Source organism: Hemitrygon akajei, chromosome 18 (assembly GCF_048418815.1).
Source record: "Hemitrygon akajei chromosome 18, sHemAka1.3, whole genome shotgun sequence".
Lineage (NCBI taxonomy): Eukaryota > Metazoa > Chordata > Chondrichthyes > Myliobatiformes > Dasyatidae > Hemitrygon > Hemitrygon akajei.
In genome coordinates, this window is record NC_133141.1 from 53,928,654 (window position 1) to 53,949,725 (window position 21,072).

Below are 21,072 nucleotides of genomic sequence, written 5' to 3' on the forward strand. Positions count from 1 at the left end.
ACTTTGTGAAGTCAAACAGGTACTTCTAGCCGTGAATTGCATTTGTACCAATCCTCCAAGCTCCACGTCAGATACTGTATACATGTCATTACCTATTACAGCATTGCTGAGGCTTTATAGGTATTCGTTATCAGTAACTATCAGAGTAAACATTAGGTACTTTTTCTTACTCCATTTGATTGGCCACCACCCCACAAAACCACAGAGTGCTGAACTCTCCACCCATAGATCTTAGCCCCACCTGCCTGGCTCATTCCCAAACGTTGGCTCAACTCTCAATACCGATTTGTGACTGGGCCTCAACTTGACCTGGGGCATTTCATTGACACCCCAGTCTGGTCTCTGAAGCCTAACTGATAAGCTTCTCTTCCACCATGAGCTTCCACAACTGGGCCCCAGCCAAGACCTATATAACACATTCCTTTGGCCATTGAAAGGGCAGAAAACATGGTGGAAGGTGTGTTAAGACCACCCGGGCTTTGGGCACTGCAGCAGTTGGCCCTCTACCAACCAGTCGTTTACTTCCACTGCCTCCCTCTCTCCATGGAGTGAACAATTATTGTGCCCCTACGACTCATGAATTCCCTGGCCAATATTTGATGACTACAAAAACATGCATTTGAATAAATAATTTCCTGTATAGTTTCACAATTTGGATAAGTAATTGTTCAAATAAATGTGACAATGAATTTATGGTTTATTTGCTACTAATTTTTAGGTGTAAATTATTAGCTGAAGTATGCCAATTAGTTGACACTATCTTCTGTAGGTTGTGCAGAGCATCAGCTTATTAAAGTGGTTGCCTAGCTCTGAAACACCATTTCTCCTTCACCCTATCAGTTACTAAAACCCTTATCCATACTCATGATAATTCACAATTCAGCTTACCCAATGTTCTTTTGGCTGGTCTTCCTACTTCATAAATTGCAACATAAATAGAACTATGTGACTTCTATTCTGCATCAAGTCCTGCTCATTAATAATTCCTGTACTTAAGGAACTATACTGGCTTTTAAAGCTTCAGACTTGCACATCTTCTTGGTTCCTCATCCCTCCTTCAACCCCACAAATATCTACTTCAAACTTTGCACATCTCTAAGCTGACCTTAAATAAATACTGTCCATTTCCATCATCTCCTTGTACCCAATTATCTATATCTTTCCTTCACCGTACCCCTACGATCCAAGCATAATCCCCCCACCATAATCTTCACTTTCCATAGGGATTGCTTTCTACATGACTCCCTTGCCCACGTCCCTCCTCAATGATCTCCCTCCTGGCACTTATCCCTGCAAACAAGACAAGTGCTACACCTGCCTCTACACCTTCTCTCTCACAATCATTTAGGGCCCCAAACAGCTCTTCCAGATGAGGCAACACTTTACCTGTAAGTCTTCTGGGGTTATCTATTGTATCCTATGCTCCCAGTGTGGCCTCCTCTACATCGGTGAGACCCGATGTAGAATGGGGGAACTCTTCATTGAGTTCCTTTGCTCTGTCTGTCGCAAACGTCAAGTTTTACAGATTTCCACCCATGTTGATTTGACTTCCCATTCCAACATGTTGGTTTGTGGCCTCCTCTACTGTCACAATGAGGCCACACTCAAGTTGGAGGAGCAACACCTTACATTCCATCTGGATAGCCTACAACGTGATAGCATGAAAATCAATTTCTCTAACTGCCATCAATTTTTCCTCCCTCCCCCTTCTCTCATTTTCCATTCCCCATTCTGTCTCTCCTTTACTTCTCTTCACCTCCTTCTGGTGCCCCTACTCTTTCCTTTTCTCCCATGGTCCACTGTCCTCTCCTATTAGATTCCTTCCACTTTAGCCATTTACTTCTTCTACCAATCACCCCCCAGCTTCTCACTTCATTCCCCTCCCACACACACCCACCATTTTCCCATCACCTGGTCTCACCTATCACCTTCCAGCTTGTACTCCTTTTCTTCCTCCCAACTTTTATTCTGGCTTCTTCCCCCTTCCTTTGCAGTACTGATAAAAGGTCTCAGCCTGAAATACCAACTGTTTATTCTTTTCCATAAATGCTCCTTGAACTGCTGAATTCCTCCAGTGCTTTTCTCTAGCCAATACTTCACCCAATAGCACAGTTTGATCCTTCGAGATCCTCTACCTCAGCCCCAAGATTCTTCTAGCTCTCATCACATCCATTATCTTGATCACTAACCCGGACTGCAGAAATCTTAACTGTTCCTGGACTATAACCTCTTTAATGGTTAAGACTTTACAGTCCCTCCACTACCATGCTTAGGAATCTTGCCCAGTAAAAATTAGGGCCTAAATCTTACTGCAGTCTGCGGTAACACTTTGGTCTGTTGTACTTCTTTCTGTGAGAAGGGGTAGTAAATAAAAGTCTTCCTGTGTTACAGGAAATGAAAACTATTTCATTTCTTAAACATTCAATGAAAAGGTAATAGAAACTAGCAGTAATATGCTTCAAAGTCAGCTTTAGCATAATTGAAAATCGAGCCCATTGTAGTAGACCAAAATTCTTGGAGTTATACACAAGTTCTACATAACTTCATTTAAATCCTTTAATTATTTGGCTGACAATTACAAATATTTACAAATGAACATATGAAAATGATGGACTGGAAATGATCAACTACAACCCATACTTCTGAAGTTGAATGCACCATGACTTTTGTTAAATCTCAGAGTACAGTAAGTATTTCTGTACTAAATAATATGCCCATAAACTGGCACAAGCTTATTGAAGGGAGATACGCTTGGAGGAAAAAATACTGCAGGTGTTGTTACCACTTAAAATAAAATAATTAATTCCTCTTTTGAAACTGTGGGCAAATTAACTGAGTTTAGTAGTCTTATGCTCATTCATTAATATATGAATTGGTATTCACGCATTATCGAACACAGGTCTTTGCTTCAGATGCTTTTCTAGCTATGAGCACTAGAACCACCTCTGCAAGAATGGTTAGATGATATCTGCAAATTAAACGTTGTAAAGCACATGGACAATTTGCAGGGCTGAAACCTTTGTTGAACTGCAACCATTTAGTGTATTCTTTATTCAAGACACACATCCACATTTCTTTTAAGTACACAAAGAAATAAAATTATGAGCAAACCTCAGTGCCAGTTGGCATAGCAATTTACTGTTGGAGGACATAGGTTTATAGAGAATGAGTTAACAATTAAGAATCAACACTATTAATCTGAGTAGAAGCAGAACATTTCTTTATCATTTGACAAGTACAGTTGTATCTTTTAGAAAAAGAGCACTGCCTTATTTTCTGCTGGGTGAAGAGACCACAACAGTGAGCACCATTGCTATTCTGTGGGTTACTTCAGTAAATTTCTATTCCTGCATTGGCCATTCTGGGAAAACCTGTTCCCAGGCCCTATTATAGGTGTTACATCGGGGATCTCAGCACTTAGTGCTGCTAATGTTTGATAAAACACTTCCCAGCGTAAACTGGAACTGTGATAATAGGAACATATTTGGAGACAAAGCATTCCCTTGTCACTCTACAGATCTAAGGGATTTTACTCATCAAGAACCCTTCCATCCATTTCACAGGTTCATTGCTGTGTCATGATCTTCACCAAGCACAGGGGACAAATGTGTTATTATTTAGTGAATAGTGCATTACTGCATTAGTGAATTTTGTTAAAATGGATATTTCTCTGTAGGAGGATAGCACATATAGGGATAGGCCTACTGAAATGCAACCCAAATTGTGACTGCTTCTTATTTCCTGTGACCATCTCCGATGAATATTATCTGGAAAAACTGAATGGCGTCAGTGTGAAGAATAAAGCGATTAACAAATATGGTGAAGCTGGACAGGATTTTACACTGCATGGGCAATGCTGATCTACATTCTGTTGCTGTTGGCTACCACCATAACTAATCTAGAGGACTGCTATTGTGGGTGCACATACATAAAGCTAAACAAAGTGACACAAGCTCACATGTTAGGGAAAGAAATTCAGAAGTGACATTCTTAGCAATCACCTCCATCATAAGCACATCTATTTGGGGTTTTTGTTTTGTTGTTGAAAAAACACACATACAGTTTTCTTATTTAATTGCTTCAATTTTTGGAGCACAGGAGGCATTGACTGGCTAATGCCCTGATTAAATATCAAGACTGCAGACCAGGTAAAATGCCCTCCAGACAAGAAGGAATTCTTTCTGTGCTTTCCAGATCTAAAAGGAAGCCTCTTCTTGCCTGGAAAGTTTCACAGCATATCTTACGAGGAATATCCTACAAGTCTTTATCTTGCAATACAGCATTCATTATGCATTCAACAAAATCTGTTATGTGTGTAATAACAACACAGTTTTCTTAGAAAGATTCTGGCAGACTCATGGCACATTTAGTTCAGCTGGGAAGAGCTTGTGTCCTGCTTTAGTGGCTCATCCAGATTAACGGAGAGTGTTACCACATTATCATCATGACTCGTTTCTTCCTCTCCTTTCTTGAAACTAATCATGTCCATTAACCTGTCCTTCATAACCTGTCAAAACACAAAAAACGTCATTAGCACATTTATTTTGTAATTCTACACCGCTCCTTTTTTAATAAGCAGTGAATAGTGAATTTCTAGTTTCATCTTGATTGTAAATTAACCAACTATTACTCATTATATTGAACTTCTCCAATGTACTATTAGATGTGCAGATGGGATGCTTCCTGGATTAGAGGACAATTGTTATAAGGAGACGTTGAACAAACAGTGATGGGGCTCATCACCAACAACCATGACACGGCTTACAGAGAGGAGATGGAACAGTTTGATGCCTGATGCTAAGCAAATAACCTTTTCCTTAATATCAACAAGACAAAGGAGATGGTTATTAACTTCAGAAGAACTTGCACCACGCACACCCCCATTTACAACGGCGGCAGAGCAGTGGAAACTGCAAGTAGTTTCAAACTCCTGGGAGCGTACATGATGCACAATCAGAACACATCGTACACAGCCAAGAAAGCTCACCAACATCCCTAGTTTCTGAGGAGGCTGAAGAGAGCTGGACTTTGCACATATAGTTCATACTTACGTCATTCTACGGATGCACAGTAGAGAGCATCCTGACAAGCTGCATCAGTGCTTGATATGGAAACTGCTCTGTGGTGGATAGGAAGGCTCTATGACGGATCGTCAAAACTGTCCAATGCATCACCGGCACCAGCTGATCCACCATCAAGAATATATGTACATGAAGTTGCTGGAAAAGGGCCAGTAACATTATGAAGGATCCCATCCACCCTGTTTATGGACTGTTTGTCCCACTCCCATCAGGGAGGAGGCTACGTAGCATCCATGCCAGGACCACCAGACTCACCAACAGTTACCATCCCCAAGCAGTAAGGCTGATCAACACTTCCACCCACTAATTCCACCACTACTTTTTTCCTGTCAGTCACCATATGTACAACCTAGCATCAATTAATCTATTTATATAAATTATCTTATGTATTTATATTTATTGTGGTTTTTAAAAATTGATTATTGAGTTCTTTATCTTCTGTGTTTTTTTGTGTTGCATTTGATCTGGATTAACAATTATTTTGCTCTGCTTACACTTGTGTACAGGGAATGATATTAAACAATCATGAATTTCAATTCAAAATTAATTTGGCACAAGATTGTGGGCCAAAGAGCCTGTTACTGCTGTACTGTTCTAAAAGGACGCTCATGACTTGAAAAGACCACAGTCAGTCCAGCAGTATTACAGAGCTTAAAACATAAAAAAGGAAGCAGAAAGATATTACTTCAGCATCTGATATCAACTACAGGTATGTTTATTAAACTTTTGTGCTGTAAGTAGTTACGAGGAATGTTGACGAGGGTAAGGCAGTGGATGTAATCTATATGGACTTCAGCAAGGCCTTTGACAAAGTTCCACATGGAAGGTTAGTTAAGAAGTTTCAGTCGTTAGGTATTAATGCTGGAGTAATAAAATGGATTCAACAGTGGCTAGATGGGAGATGCCAGAGAGTAGTGGTGGATAATTGTTTATTGGGATGGAGGCCGGTGACTAGCGGGGTGCCTCAGGGATCTGTTTTGGGCCCAATGTTGTTTGTAATATACATAAATGATCTGGATGATGGGGTGGTAAATTGGATTAGTAAGTATGCCGATGATACTAAGGTAGGAGGTGTTGTGGATAATGAGGTGGGTTTTCAAAGCTTGCAGGGAGATCTATGCCGGTTAGAAGAATGGGCTGAACGTTGGCAGATGGAGTTTAATGCTGAGAAGTGTGAGGTTCTACATTTTGGCAGGAATAATCCAAATAGAACATACAGGGTAAATGGTAGGGCATTGAGGAATGCAGTGGAACAGAGAGATCTAGGAATAACAGTGCATAGTTCCCTGAAGGTGGAGTCTCATGTAGATAGGGTGGTGAAGAAGGCTTTTGGAACGCTGGCCTTTATAAATCAGAGCATTGAGTACAGAAGTTGGGATGTAATGTTAAAATTGTACAAGGCATTGGTAAGGCCAAATTTGGAATATTGTGTACAGTTCTGGCCACCGAATTATAGGAAAGATATCAATAAATTGGAGAGGGTGCAGAGACGATTTACTAGGATGTTACCTGGGTTTCAGCACTTAAGTTACAGAGAAAGGTTGAACAAGTTAGGTCTCTATTCATTGGAGCGTAGAAGGTTGAGGGGGGATTTGATCAAGGTATTTAAAATTTTGAGAGGGATAGATAGAGTTGACGTGAATAGGCTGTTTCCATTGAGAGTAGGGGAGATTCAAATGAGAGGACATGATTTGAGGGTTGGGGGCAAAAGTTTAAGGGAAACACGAGGGGGTATTTCTTTACTCAGAGAGTGATAGCTGTGTGGAATGAGCTTCCTGTAGAAGTAGTAGAGGCCAGTTCAGTTGTGTCATTTAAGGTAAAATTGGATAGGTATATGGACAGGAAAGGAGTGGAGGGTTATGGGCTGAGTGCGGGTAGGTGGGACTAGGTGAGATTAAGAGTTTGGCACTGACTAGGAGGGCCGGAATGGCCTGTTTCTGTGCTGTGATTGTTATATGGTTATATGGTTATAACCACAATAGAACAGTTGAAAGACTACATCCAACAGGATGGGCAAATGACCAATGTGCAAAAGACAACAAACTGTGAAAAGAGGAGAAAATATATTAAAATAAAAAGACACAGTACTTCTGAGTTGTCAAAACATAATCATTCAAACATTTAAACCAGAAGGATAATTACTTAGAACTACTTAATTTGAAAACAAAGCTTTAGTGAAACTGATAAGATTTTTTTTAGAGATACAGCATGGTAACAGGCCTTTCTAGCCTGATTACACACATGTAACCAATTAACCTACTAACCAGTACATCTTTGAACTGTGGGAGGAACCCGGAGCACCTGGAGGCAGCCCACGTGGTCATGGGAAGAATGTACAAACTCCTTACAGACAACCCAGGTCACGGGCACTGTAATAGTGTTATGCTAAACACTATGCTACTGTGTTATTAAAAAAATCTTACTTCTTGGCTTTGCGTATTTATCAGTACTGCAGAGAGAGAGAAGTGGAAAGTGAGGATTTTCCTGAAGGAAATGTTTCCCAAACCTCCGGAAATTAAAAGAGGAAGGCCCTTTAAAGTAGAGTCCCTGTTCATTAGGGTTGCTTGTCAGATGAGCCACTCGGCATTGAAGAGGAGGAAAGAAAATGGACAGGTAAAGAAGTTGGGGAAGTGTAGATCATATAGTGGGATGGGAATTGGGAGAACTCTGAGATTATGATGCTTGTGCAAGATGATTACTTCAACAGGATTGAGAAGATTATGATCACTTTGGATATCAGCATTTATTTTGTGTATCTGCTCATTCTCCACACCCATCAAACCTGCTAGGATTCACAAGCCTCAGGAAACTTAAAACAAAATAAAAGACGTTGTGCATCCATCCATCAGTTCAATGACAGATTCTCGTCAATTCTGGCCGCACTGCAACAAAATTAAGACTGGCACGTGGGTTTGTTGCCATTTTTACTTCCAACCTGTCTCAAACACTCCTATTGAAGGAAATTCAAATTAGAGTCATCAAGTCATGGAACACTACAGCACAGAAACAGACCTTTCAGCCCATCAATTCCATACCGAAGTATCAATCTGCCTAGTCCCATTGACCTACACCCAGACTATAGGCCCCCATATCCCTCCCATCCATGTTCCCTTCCAAAGTTCTCTTAAATGTTGAAATTGAACTCACATCCACCACTTCTACCAGCAGCTCATTTCACACTGTCACCAATTACTGAGTGAAGAAGTTCCCACTCATGTTCCCCTTAATCTTTTCACCTTTCACCCATGATCTCTCAGTAAATGAAATTAATCTGCTTTGTGTTGTTTTCCTGACTGAACAAGAAACAGAACATACAAACAACACAGAAGTCGGGCACAGATTTTGCTAAACTTAATAAACATGCCATCAGTATTACGGAGGAAACATTTTTGATCTCAAAGTCATAGAGTTATGGGTTCATACATAACTTCAGTCCCACAAGTCTGTGTCATCTATGAGGACACAGTGCATAAAATCATGCACTGATCCCATTTTATTCTCCTTATATTACCATCAACTCTTTCCATTACCACTAAACTCACCTACACAGCAGATGCATATTAATGCCCCTCCTCCCCTTCTAACCCCATCCCTGACATATTTAGTTGTTTGTTTTTTTTCTCTCTCTCTGCCCATCACCTTGCCTGTTCTCCATCTCCCTCTGGTGCTCCCCCCTCCCCCTTTCTTTCTCCCGAGGCCTCCCGTCCCATAATCCTTTCCCTTCTCCAGTTCTGTATCACTTTCGCCAATCACCTTTCCAGCTCTTAGCTTCATCCCACCCCCTCCGGTCTTCTCCTATCATTTCGCATTTCCCCCTCCCCCCACTACTTTCAAATCTCTTAGTATCTCTCCTTTCAGTTAGTCCTGACAAAGGGTCTCGGCCCGAAACGTCGACAGTGCTTCTTCCTATAGATGCTGCCTGGCCTGCTGTGTTCCACCAGCATTTTGTGTGTGTTGCTTATTAACCTGAGAACCCACATGTCTTTAGGTGGTTGGAGGAAATCAGAGTACCATACTCCTGACAGGCAACACAAGAGGTCAGAATTGATCCCCATTCTCAAGAGCTGTGAGACAGCAGATCTCTCAGCTGTTGTTTAGAAAATTGTCTGATTTTTACTTTAAAAATTTGAAAGGTCATTTTGTTTCTCTCTTCAGAATATTCAAATTTCATCTTAAGTGAAAGGTCAACTCCATGAATGCTTCACTACTGCCCAACAGTGCTGAGATAAAAAGTGATTTTTACCAGCCAGTTCCTCCTACCTCTCCTGGAAGGTCCAGACACAATCGTGAGAATTGTTTTATTTTTACACCAATGGAATGTGGGCAATGATGGCTTGCCTGGCAAGACAGAGCTCATAGCAAAAAAAATCAAACTGACAGGGGAACTTGGTAGCTCAAACAGCATCTGTAGAGGCAAAGGATAGTCGATATTTCAGGTCAAGACCCTACCTCTGAACTGAGTGCACGCTCGTTCAGTGCAAACGGCAATGAAGAGTCAATCACAGCTGTGAGTCTGGGTTCACATGTAACCTAGACTGGGTAAGATGAGCAGATTTCTTTCTTATAAAAAGGAATAGATCTTATAACAATCCAGTAGTTTCATTAATATTGCTGCTAAGTTAACTTTTTGTGAAATTCCTTATTCTATTTCTTTATTCATGTTCGAATTCCCACTAATCTATCTGGGTTGCTGGATATTAGTCCAGCAATAATGTAACCTCAAAGCTTCTGTGCACTTTTTAAGGATACATTGGGATGGGATGGAGGATAATGTAAAAGACTGACGTAATTCAGCCCCACTACTCTGAATAAAGGAAGGTGGAAAGAATTCGATGGTTAGGCTCTAAGAACCTTCCCACAGGAGGGTGGAAGGACCTAATGTGCTTGAGGCTGAATTCATTAGCAGAATAAGAGAGGGAGAGCAAGAGGAGAAATTGTTGAACTGTAATTACAAACAGATGGACTGTTACATGTAATGATAGTCAGAATGAGTAAAAGGATCTAAAATTAAATGAAAGTCATAATATAAGACATGTCTGCCAAGTCTGACTGTAAGATTTAGGGAACTGTTGCCAAGGACCTGGATAGCTTCATAGCCCAAACATGAGACACAGTGAAGAAAACGATTACAGGAGACAAACTTCATGAGAGCTAGAAGGAAGGATTCAAGCAACTTGGGCAAGTTCAAAGATACGATTCCAATGGGCAAAGGTAGGACAAATAAAGGGTTATTTGTCAAACTAACACTGTTTTTCACTCAGACTAAATAGTATCAACTTACAGTATTTAGAGATACTAGCTAATAAATATTAGCTATGGAATGGGTTGTTAGGGATGAGATTACAGAGTATCTGAAGGCACATGACAAGATAGGCTAAAGCCAGCATGGTTTCCTGAAAGGAAAATCTTGCCTGACTAACCTACTGCAATTTTTTGAGGAAATTACAAGCAGGGTAGACAAAGGAGATGCAGTAGCCGTGGTGTACTTGGATTTTCAGAAGGCTTTTGACAAGGTGCCGCACATGAGGCTGCTTAGCAAGATAAGATCCTATGGAATTACAGGGAAGTTACTAGCGTGGGTAGAGCATTGGCTGGTCGGCAGAAAACAGAGAGTGGGAATAAAAGGATCCTATTCTGACTGGCTGCCGGTTACCAGTGGAGTTCCACAGGGGTCGGTATTGGGACCGCTGCTTTTTACGATGTATGTCAATGATTTGGACTATGGGATTACTGGATTTGTGGCTAAATTTGCCAATGATACAAAGGTAGGTGGAGGAGCGGGTAGTGTTGACGAAACAGGGAGCCTGCAGAGAGACTTAGATAGTTTAGGGGAATGGGCAAAGAAGTGGTAAATGAAATACAATGTTGGAAAGTGTATGGTCATGCACTTCGATGGAAGCAATGAACAGGCAGACCATTATTTAGATGGGGAGAGAATTCAAAATGCAGAATTGCAAAGAGACTTGGGAGTCCTTGTGCAAGATACCCTAAAAATTAACCTCCAGGTTGAGTCAGTGGTGCAGAAGGCGAATGCAATGTTGACATTCATTTCTAGAGGTATAGAATATAAGAGCAGGGGTGTGATGTTGAGGCTCTATAAGGCACTCGTGAGACTGCACTTGGAGTACTGTGTGCAGTTTTGGGCTCCTTATTTTAGAAAGGATATACTGACATTGCAGAGGGTTTAGAGAAGGTTCACAAGAATGATTCCAGGAATGAAAGAGTTACCATATGAGGAACGTCTGGCAGCTCTTGGGCTGTATTCCCTGAAGTTCAGGAGAATGAGGGGGGATCTCATTGAAACATTCCAAATGTTAAAAGGCCTGAGCAGGTTAGATATGGCAAAGTTATTTCCCATGGTAGGGGAGTCTAAGACGAGAGGGCACAACTTCAAGATTGAAGAACATCCATTTAGAACAGAGATGCAGAGAAATGACTTTAGTCAGAGGGTGGTAAATCTGTGGAATTCGTTGTCGTGACCGGCTGTGGAGGCCAAGTCATTGGGTGCCTCTCCTCACAGAAGCATCGAAGAGCTAGAAACTCAAAATTCCCTCTCTAACGCTGACCACTCCAGCAAAGGCTGCTTCAATTGCCCCTGCCTTACTTTAATTTGTTCTTGTTAATCAATCGCAATTGCTGATTGGTCACTGCTGAAAACACCAAACGGCCACAAATCGATGCCTTATGTACCCAGTGGGCGAACCTGAGTGAGCTGTTTCTTCTCACACTTCGGATTGCTGATTGGCCTCTGCTCATGTTATTTGCAAGTTTACTAATTTACCCTTCCACTTCTTCATTCAAGTCATTTATAAGAATCACAAAGAGCAGAGGTCCCAGAACAAATCCCTGCAGAACACCACTTGTCACCAACCTCCAGGCAGAATATGTTCCATCTACTACCACCCTCTTCCTTCTGTGGGCCAGCCAGTTCTGAATTCACACAGCCAAGTTTCCCTGGATCCCACGCCTCCTGACTCTCTGAATGCCACTCACCACGACGAACCACATCAAGTGGCTTACTAAATTCCATATACACCACACCTACTGTTCTACTTTCATCAATGTGCTTTGTCACATCCTCAAAAAATTCATTCAAGCTTGTGAGGCATGACCTACCCCTCACAAAACCATGGTGATATTGTTAATCACATTATGTTCTCCAAGTGCTTGTAAATCATGTCTCTAAGAGTCATCTTGAATAGTCTGCTCACTACTGACATACAGTAGGAGTCACAGGTCTATAACTCCCAGGGTTAACTCTATTCCCTTTCTTGAACAAAGGAATAACATTCACTGCCTTCCAATCACTGGCCTCAGGAGGAGGCCAGTGAGCTCACATAGACCATCACTAAAGGCACAGCAATCTCTTCCCTCATTTCCTGTAGTAACCTGGGGTATATCCCATCCAGGACCTAGGATTTATAAAAAATAATTTCAAATTTTCTAGCACATCCTCATTCTTATGTTCCAGCATATCGGCCTTTTTTACACTGTCCATGCATATGTCAAGGTCCTTCTCACTGGTGAATACTGAAGCAGAGTATTCAATAAAGACCTCCCCTACCTTCTCCGACTCTGAGCACGTCTCTCACTCTAGTCATCTTTTGTTCTTCACGCAATTGAAGATTACATAGGGTTTTTCCTTAATCCTCCTCGCCAAGGCCTTTTCATACCCCCTTCTAGCTCTCCTAAATCTATTCTTCAGTTCCTCCTGGATACCTTGTAATTCTCTAGAGCTCTGCCTGATCCTTGCTAAAACTTCTTTCTTCCTCCTACAACTTTCATCAAGTCCCTCAGTAGATCAACTGTGAGATGTGACTTCCCACTCTTTCATCAATATTATTTGCCAGCTTCATTTTTATCACTCAGTGTATTTGAAACATCATTGCTTGGTTGCCTGCTACTGAAGCCTTGAAACACGATACACAACGGAGCTCCCTGCTGTGATCTTACCAGCTTGTGTCTGACAGTGGTGTGGGGCCATATGAATCACCCAACCTCTATGTAGATCCTGTTTAGCATGTTTAAAAGAGTGAAGTCCTATTTTTAGGCACCTCCAGTCAAATCAGTTTGAATTTTTAAAGAACCTTTTTTTTAACAGTAGCTGGAAAAGCTACATGTTAATAATGCAGGAAATTTTGTACTAGTTTCTGTGATCCTTAAATTAACTAAATCAAGCAGTTAATTTTTGTTTAAAACACTTTAGTGCTGAGAACAATGTTCAAGTTTAGATGTCATTCAATCATACACATGAATACAGCCAAACAAAACAGTATTCCTCTGGGGACAAGGTGCAAAACACAGAACCAATAATCACACACAGCACCCAGCACATGCTGTATAGCACATATAATGATGATAGCAGAAAAACATAGTTACAAAAAATATATATAATAACCCAAGTCCTTGAGTGCCATGGCCTATAGATTGATGGTGCACGGATGTTGTCCTGGAGTCACGTTTCTGCCAAACAGTTCCTCATATTGCACAGTGCAGCTGCCAATGAATGCAATCCTGCTTGTCTCCCACTGAGCAAACACTGGAGAGCAGCACCGACAGGTGAGGCCAGCCTCCAATGCAGTGTGGAATCCAAGCGCACACAGCCAACTTTGGTACAGCGACGCTGAGGCATGGATGAGGTCTGGTCTATGCTGCAACTGCAGCTCTCCTGCTGTTGGTCTCACCAATGAGCCAATAAATCAGATTCACAGTATTCTACATTACCCATGTCCAATAGATTTTGTGAGCACAACAAAAACGCCCAAGACAATCACCCACACCATCACTGGACCATGCACCACCTGACACCTTCTTCTCTGAGAAGCTGAAGCAGGCTGCAACATGATATGCAACAAGTCCAACTCTATCGCTATCCACCAACTTGCTACTGGGGTAGACCTGCTGTACTTGATGTTCTTAATAACCAGCAAAGACTTCCGATCATGAAAAAGACATAAAGGACAAACAATCACACCCTTGGTTGGGAGACCTCTGCATCTGAGCGGGCTGCCATCCTACTGGAAACAGTTTTTGTAACATTTACAGAGACATGCAACTATTTCTGCTCTAGAGTTGACATGTGATCTGAAACTGCTCTTGTATATGGCTACTGTTAGTTTCCCTAGCTGGCTCCAACCTTGAAGCTCATGTGTCAATGAAAGCTACTTTGCTCACTGAATGCTCAGTTGGAAGATGAGAATACAGTATATCAGATAGGGAATGAAACCAATCAGATCTAACTCACTCCCATTATGAACTGCTTAAAATTAGCATTTTTTTTCTTGAAATCTCTGATGAAGAAGTATTGACAATAACATTATAATGATTAATGTATTTCATGAATCCTCTTTTGGAACATCCTAAGGTTATAACAGGTGGTGCAATCAGCAATGCTGATTATGCACTCCCTGTTATACTTACTTGCCCTACAGATTCAGTTCCAATGAAGTCAATGTAACAAAATATGCAGCAGTAGAGCTGGTGATTGCTACTTGCACATGGATTTAATGTTTATCACAAGAATGAATTTCTTACCATAGGAATTATACTAGGATCCAAATTATCATCTTCCTTGCAGTGCTCTAACCAAAAGTCAGACACTGAAACCATACTGTATTTGTGAACGTTGACTTACACCTGCTGTAGAAGTGATTAACTTGCTGCCAGCACACCCAGCAACACGTTGTGCTAGAGAATGGAGTAATGAAGGTGAGATTCAAGGAAAGTGGATATAGGGTTATAGATGTTAGCCTGAGAACTTGCAACTGCAGAAGTCACTGGCCTCCAACCAATCAACAGTAGGTATAAGGCCTCTTAGGGTGACAAAGTATTGGAATGTGCTCAATCATCCATTTTAACTAATTTCTTTGAAGCCAAGGCATTCTATCCTGAGGGTGCAGTCAGGTACTAGTCAGCCTTCCTTTTTACCAGTGTGCAAAGAATACAGACAACTTTTGCATATAACTTAGAGAGAATAGAAGGGTTAGCAATATTCTCTCTCACCTCTTTCTCAGGATGCATTTGCACCGGTTGAAATAACTGATATCTTTAGGAGCCAAACATCCCAATGCAATGGGTGACAGGGTACATCAGACCATTTCTACTATTGTACTCAACAATAACCTATGTGTGGTCACCCTTCTTCCATTCAATTTCCTGCCCTGATCAAGGCACGTACATTGAGTTTTCCCATGTGTAGGACAGATTTCATAGCATGTTGCAATAGGTACAGTAAAGAAAGCTGTAATCATTGACAGTCCAAACAATAGTGAGTTTGCAAAGACCTTTACATTACAATATGCTGTTGGCTGACACCATCTGCACTAGATTGATGTCAGAATGGAGAACCTTTAAACTGTGGCTATGTCCACACTACACCGGATAAATTCATAACCGAAGCTTTTTCTCTTCGTTTTTCCCCTCCGTCCACACTGAAACAGCGTTTTCGTCCCCCGAAACCGGAGCATTTTTAGAAACGCTCTCCAAAGTGTGTAATTTTGAAAACACCGCTCGGGCAGATCAGTGTGGACGGGGTAACCGGAGAAATCTGAAAAAGCTATCAGACGGCAGCGTGCCATTTCATTGTTTTCTTGAATGCAACCTAACAATTTCAGAACAGACGGCAACGAGACTGAAGCCAGAAGAGTTAGAAATGTACTCACCAAATACTTTGACCCATAACTTACTGAATAAATAAGTATACTCACTTTGCCCTGTTTTCTGTCCTTGCTTGTATGAAGGTGGTTTACCTATTTATGCAAGTACTTCTCCGACAATAGATGTATAACAGCCTAATGTAACATTATATGGAAATACAAGATAATACTGATGCAGACATATTTTACACATTTAACAAGGAGTTTTATTAATGCAACAGAGTTAGGCAGTTTTTCAATGTTCGTCGTCAGACGGGTCATTAGTGTCCGTGAACTCTCTGTCGGTTGCCTCCATACACTCCAGTATTTGTGTTTTTTTACTTTTAAGTCCTCCTGCGCGAGAGCCAGCAGCTGCCCATTGTTTAAGTTTTTCTAGTCTGTAACTGCACAAACACGCACTTTCACGGCGAGATTCAACACCAAACGTGTCGCTTGTTTTCAGTAGATGTGTCCTGCGCATGCACAGTAGGAGGAGATTCGCCGAAATCTCCGTTTCAATGTGGACGGAGATATTTTTTAAAACGCGTAGTGTGGACGCCTATCGTTTTTACGCGAAACTGGCGTTTTCAAAATTATCCGGTCTAGTGTGGATGTAGCCTGTGTTTCCGTGGTAATCTTATGAGGCTTATTTGTGACTGTCAAACAACAATCATTCACTCAATGTGGGAGCTCCATTCCAATTGTTGGGCAATAAACAGAGTGCTCTTGTGACTTCTCTAAAGCACGTCTGATGCTGCATAGAAATCAGAAGAAATGGTGTAGGTCCTGACTCAAGAGAACATGTTTTAATTTTCTGATGCTCATACCTTCACCAGAGTATGATCACTAACGCAATTTACTCCAAGGAAATCCATTTTATCCTGATGAAGTGTCTGCCCAAAATGTTAACTGTTTCTATAGATAATTTTTTTAGATGCTGCTTGACCTGTTGAGTTCTTCCAGCGTTTTGTGTGTGTTGCCTTTTTTGTGTGGTTAGAGCTTAAAAATAGAGTGGCATCACTCCAATTTCTGGTCCTTTGGAACCAATGACAGTGTCTCTCACTTCTGAAGGCAGCTTGCCTATTTCAAACAATTTTGGGTACCTGGTGAGGATTTCAGTTCAATTCCCACAAGAGAAGAGGGAGTTGACCATGAGGATACCAATTCTTGGACTTGCTGTGGAAATGGGAGAAATACTCAGTCTCAATAAACATCAAAATTTTTATTAATATTATGACAATGTTGCCTGCCAGGTGGCATTCAAATCAGGGGAATAGGGGCATGGCCAACATTTGTCTTCTTAACAAATGCAAGGTGTCTGAAACCAGATTTAAGTGTTGACAATATTGCCAGAAAAACTATCTGGCCCTAAGTTTTTTTAGACCTATTTCAGGCACTGTTGGACAGTTGGGTACAAGAATCAATTTCTCTGAATTTCTGTCTCAATCACCATCTGGGCAGGTGGTTCCAGTCCAAATTTGTGATGCTGGACAGATGAGGGTGGGGATAGTAACACGAGGGTGAATCTGGCTCGCTAGCAAAGGTGTAAACGTACATCCAGTTTCCCTGAACATGTTAATATCTTTTCTCCCTTCAGCTGCCAGGTCAATTTCATTCAGAGGCTATCAGCTTTGAATTCTGCCATCAGCCTCCTGGGGGTTGTTTGTCCCTCATCTTACATTCATGACACTCTGGAATGGATACTTTGAAAGCAGGTTTAAGATTTCTAACATCGTAAAATCTCACTTGACTCCAGTCTACAGATTTTTGCGTGTTAAAATTACAAAAGTACATCAATCAATTTCTTGAACAAGGATATCAAGCCACTTTAGCATATAGATTAATTTGCCTTGCCATTTTAACACCCATTTTATTGCCTGTTATAATGTTCTAATAGTGGTTGTGAATCTCTAAGGATCTGGTCATTATAAAACTAGGCCTTGCCATTCGTGGATTCAAAATCTAACACAGTACTGTGTTTCATTACAACCTGAACTACATTCATTATACTATACTTATTAAAGTTAAATGTTATCAATTGTGAGCACATGCCTTGATTACACGTTGATCAGACTTGTGGGTTAGGATGCTAATGCAAATCTGTGTTGTCAACGAAAACCATCCGCCTGTGCCTTAATTTGCTATGAAATATTCTGCATTATGTTTTCTTTTTACTACCTCAGTATGGTATGATCTGCCTGGATGGCATGCAAACAAAGGCTTTTCATTGTATCTCTGTGCATGGACCATAATAAAATTCATTATGCTATATGATTCTCAACATTTCTATCTTAAGATAGAAAGGTTATAAGTGGAACATAATAGGGATGCTGGGAAAGAAATTCCTATTTTGCCAATTAATTCTTCAGAGGTTAATATGTTGATTCTGTATTTAGATTTTGACAAAACTCCTGACAAAGTATTTCTTATCAGGTCATGGTAAAATAAAGTACTGTGGACCATAGGACTCCCATGTTGGGTTTCAACTTTCTGCAAGACCATGACCCACTTCTTAATCAACCATTATTTCCCTTAATATACTAAGGTACATAATGTAATGACTTGCTATTAGAAACCTTCTCAGGATTTTTTACAAAATCAAAGTATATATTTCATAGCATGTTACCTTTATCTGTCAACATACTAACATGTTTGGAATATTATGAGGAGCTCTGGTTGATACATTACAGGAAGGATGTGGAGCATTTGTGCATGGAGCATGTGGCTGCAGAGAGTTTTACCAGAAATATTCCTCGATTTGAAATTGTTAGCTTCTTGGGAGAGGTTAAAGAGACTTTTCCTAGTGGCCAACCATTTCAATTCCTATCCCCATACTCGTTTTGACATATCTATTCATGACCTCCTATTCTGCCACGATGAGGACACTCTCAGGGTGGAAGAGCAACACCTCATATTCCATCTAGGTAACCTTCAACTTGATAGCATGAACATCAATTTTTCCTTCTGGTAGTTCTCCAGAATCCATATCAGAAATAATCACTTAACTATCAAGGCAAGTGGATGAAGAAACCACCCAAACGACTTCTGTTAACACAATGAGCTTTTAGCTCTCATCCTTTTTCAAATTTGATTGCAGCATTTGTCCACTTTCAATTTTTTTGGGAAAAAACAAGATTTCAGAAAAACTTACTATGGCTCCCACTTCAATTGCATACAATGGTATTCTCACTGGAAGTACAGCAGATATATTTCAGTGAATGAATTCAAAGTAAGTGCAAATGAAGGAAGTCATTTTCCATCACTATTGCCAGAGTAATGGTGAACATATGTCATGGAAAAATTTTACTATAATCCATTGTTGCTAAATGGATAGAACAATCCTTTCAAACATCTTGGCAGGGCATTGAAATGATTAGGGGATATTATATTCATTCCATTCTATTAGAAAATTTAAATTTTTAAAATTTAACATCATAAATTGCAGGCCATCCTCTAATACTGTATCTGAGTATTATGGTACTGTATCCATTCGACTGCTTTTAAGATCTCTCTCTACCTTCCAACTTATCTCCGATTCAAGAGTATTTGATACTCTTGGGTCATTATAAAGTAAGTTACAACCAGTTAAGTGTAGACATTGTTTTGATTCAGCAAAACATGGCAACAAAGCCTCACAAACAATAACTAACTACATAATCCATCTACCGATATCTTTTATAAATCTACCAATTCCCACTGTTATCTTGACTGTACCTTTTCCCACCTTGTCTCCTGTAAAAATGCTATTCCCTTTTCTCAGTTCTTTCATTTCTGCCGTATCTGTTACTAGGATGATGCTTTGCTTTCCAGGATATCAGAGATGTCCTCCTTCTTCAAAGGACAGGGTTTCCTTCACTGCATTTCCTTTATTTCCCAAACATCTATGCTCACCCCATCTTCCCACCACCTTTTCCTCTTTTCCTCATCTACCACCCTGCAAGCCTCCGCATTCAACACATTATTCTCCACAACTTCTGCCAATTTCAATGGGATCTTACCAACAAACATCTCTTTACTTCACCCTTCTCACTCTCTGCTTTCCACAGGGAGTACACCTGCCGTGATTCCCTTGTCCATGCACCCCTCCCCACCAATCTCCTTCCTAGCACATATCCCTGCAAGTGACAGAAATACTACAGCTGCCCATTCACCTACTCTCTCACTTCCATTCAGAGCCCCAAACAGTCCTTCCAGGTGTGGCAATACTTCACCAGCGAATCTGTTGGGGCCATCTACTGTATCCTGTGTTCCTGATTTGGCCTCCTCTACATTGATGAGACCTGACCTAAATTGTCAAGCACCTCCGCTCCATCTGCAAAAGGAGGAATTTCCTGATGTCCTATCATTTCAATTCCTATCCCCATTCTCACTCCAACACTTCGGTCCATGGCCTCCTCTTCTGTTGTCATGAGGCCACCTTCAGGCTGGAAGAGCAACACCTCATATTCTGTCTGGGTAGCCTCCACATGAACATCAATTCCTCGGGCACTTCCTATGTGCTGTTTGTGTAACATCCAACTCCAACTCCGGCCTTGACCTCCAGGCTGGGTCTTCATGCGCTGCTGCTGGAACCCCCATCTCCCCTTCCCCCACTGCTACTCTGTAATCCCGTCTCTCTCAAGTCCCACCACCAGCTCTTGGGTTCTCGGAGACTCCATCTTCCTCTCACCCCACCATCCCTGAAAACCCCAAACCTCAGAGACTACCAAACCCCTTCCCCCCTTCTGTCAGAACGTTCTGTCCTCAGTAAGGGCCTCACTTTTGTTCTGTGAGTTCTGCGCCCGCCACAACGCTGAGCTCTTCTTCCACTGCCTCCATTTCCAAGCCAATTTCTTTGGCAAGGACTCTCTAGCCCACACCGATGACCCCTTCTCACGTCTTCAACCCTCCTCCTCTTCCTGAACACCCTGCCCTGGTCTTCAGCCTGCTCTGGACCTTTTCATTACCAACTGCAGATGGGACATTAACTGTCTAGACTTTAACACTCCTCTCTCCAAGTCCAATCTCATACCTTCCGAATGTTCTGCTCTCCATTCCCTCTGCACTAATCGTAATCTCACCATCAAACTCGCAGATAAGGGAGGTGCTGTAGTAATCTGGAATACTGACCTCTACCTTGCTGAAGCCCAGCGCCAACTCTCAGACACATCCTGTTACTTACTCCTCGAACAGGACCCCACTAAGGAGCAGCAGGCCATTGTCTCCCACACCATCACTGACCTTATTGACTCTGGGGATCTCCCATCCACCGCCACCAACCTCATAGTTCCCACACCTTGCACTTCCTGTTTCTACCTCCTACCCAAGGTCCACAAACCTGCCTGTCCAGTTAGACCCATTGTTTCAGCTTGTTCCTG

General features: G+C 41.4%; 1 protein-coding gene across 1 annotated transcript in view; it reads right to left on the reverse strand.

The window, feature by feature from the left end:
• Positions 1-2,542: 2,542 nt before the first annotated feature.
• The window catches only part of asic2 (acid-sensing (proton-gated) ion channel 2), a 601,924-nt gene continuing 583,394 nt past the window's right edge, over positions 2,543-21,072 (reverse strand). The window contains exon 10 of the mRNA XM_073071683.1: positions 2,543-4,507. Within this exon, the coding sequence (XP_072927784.1) occupies positions 4,367-4,507 (141 nt within the window). The 3' untranslated portion in view covers positions 2,543-4,366. The remainder of the gene's footprint in view (positions 4,508-21,072) is intronic.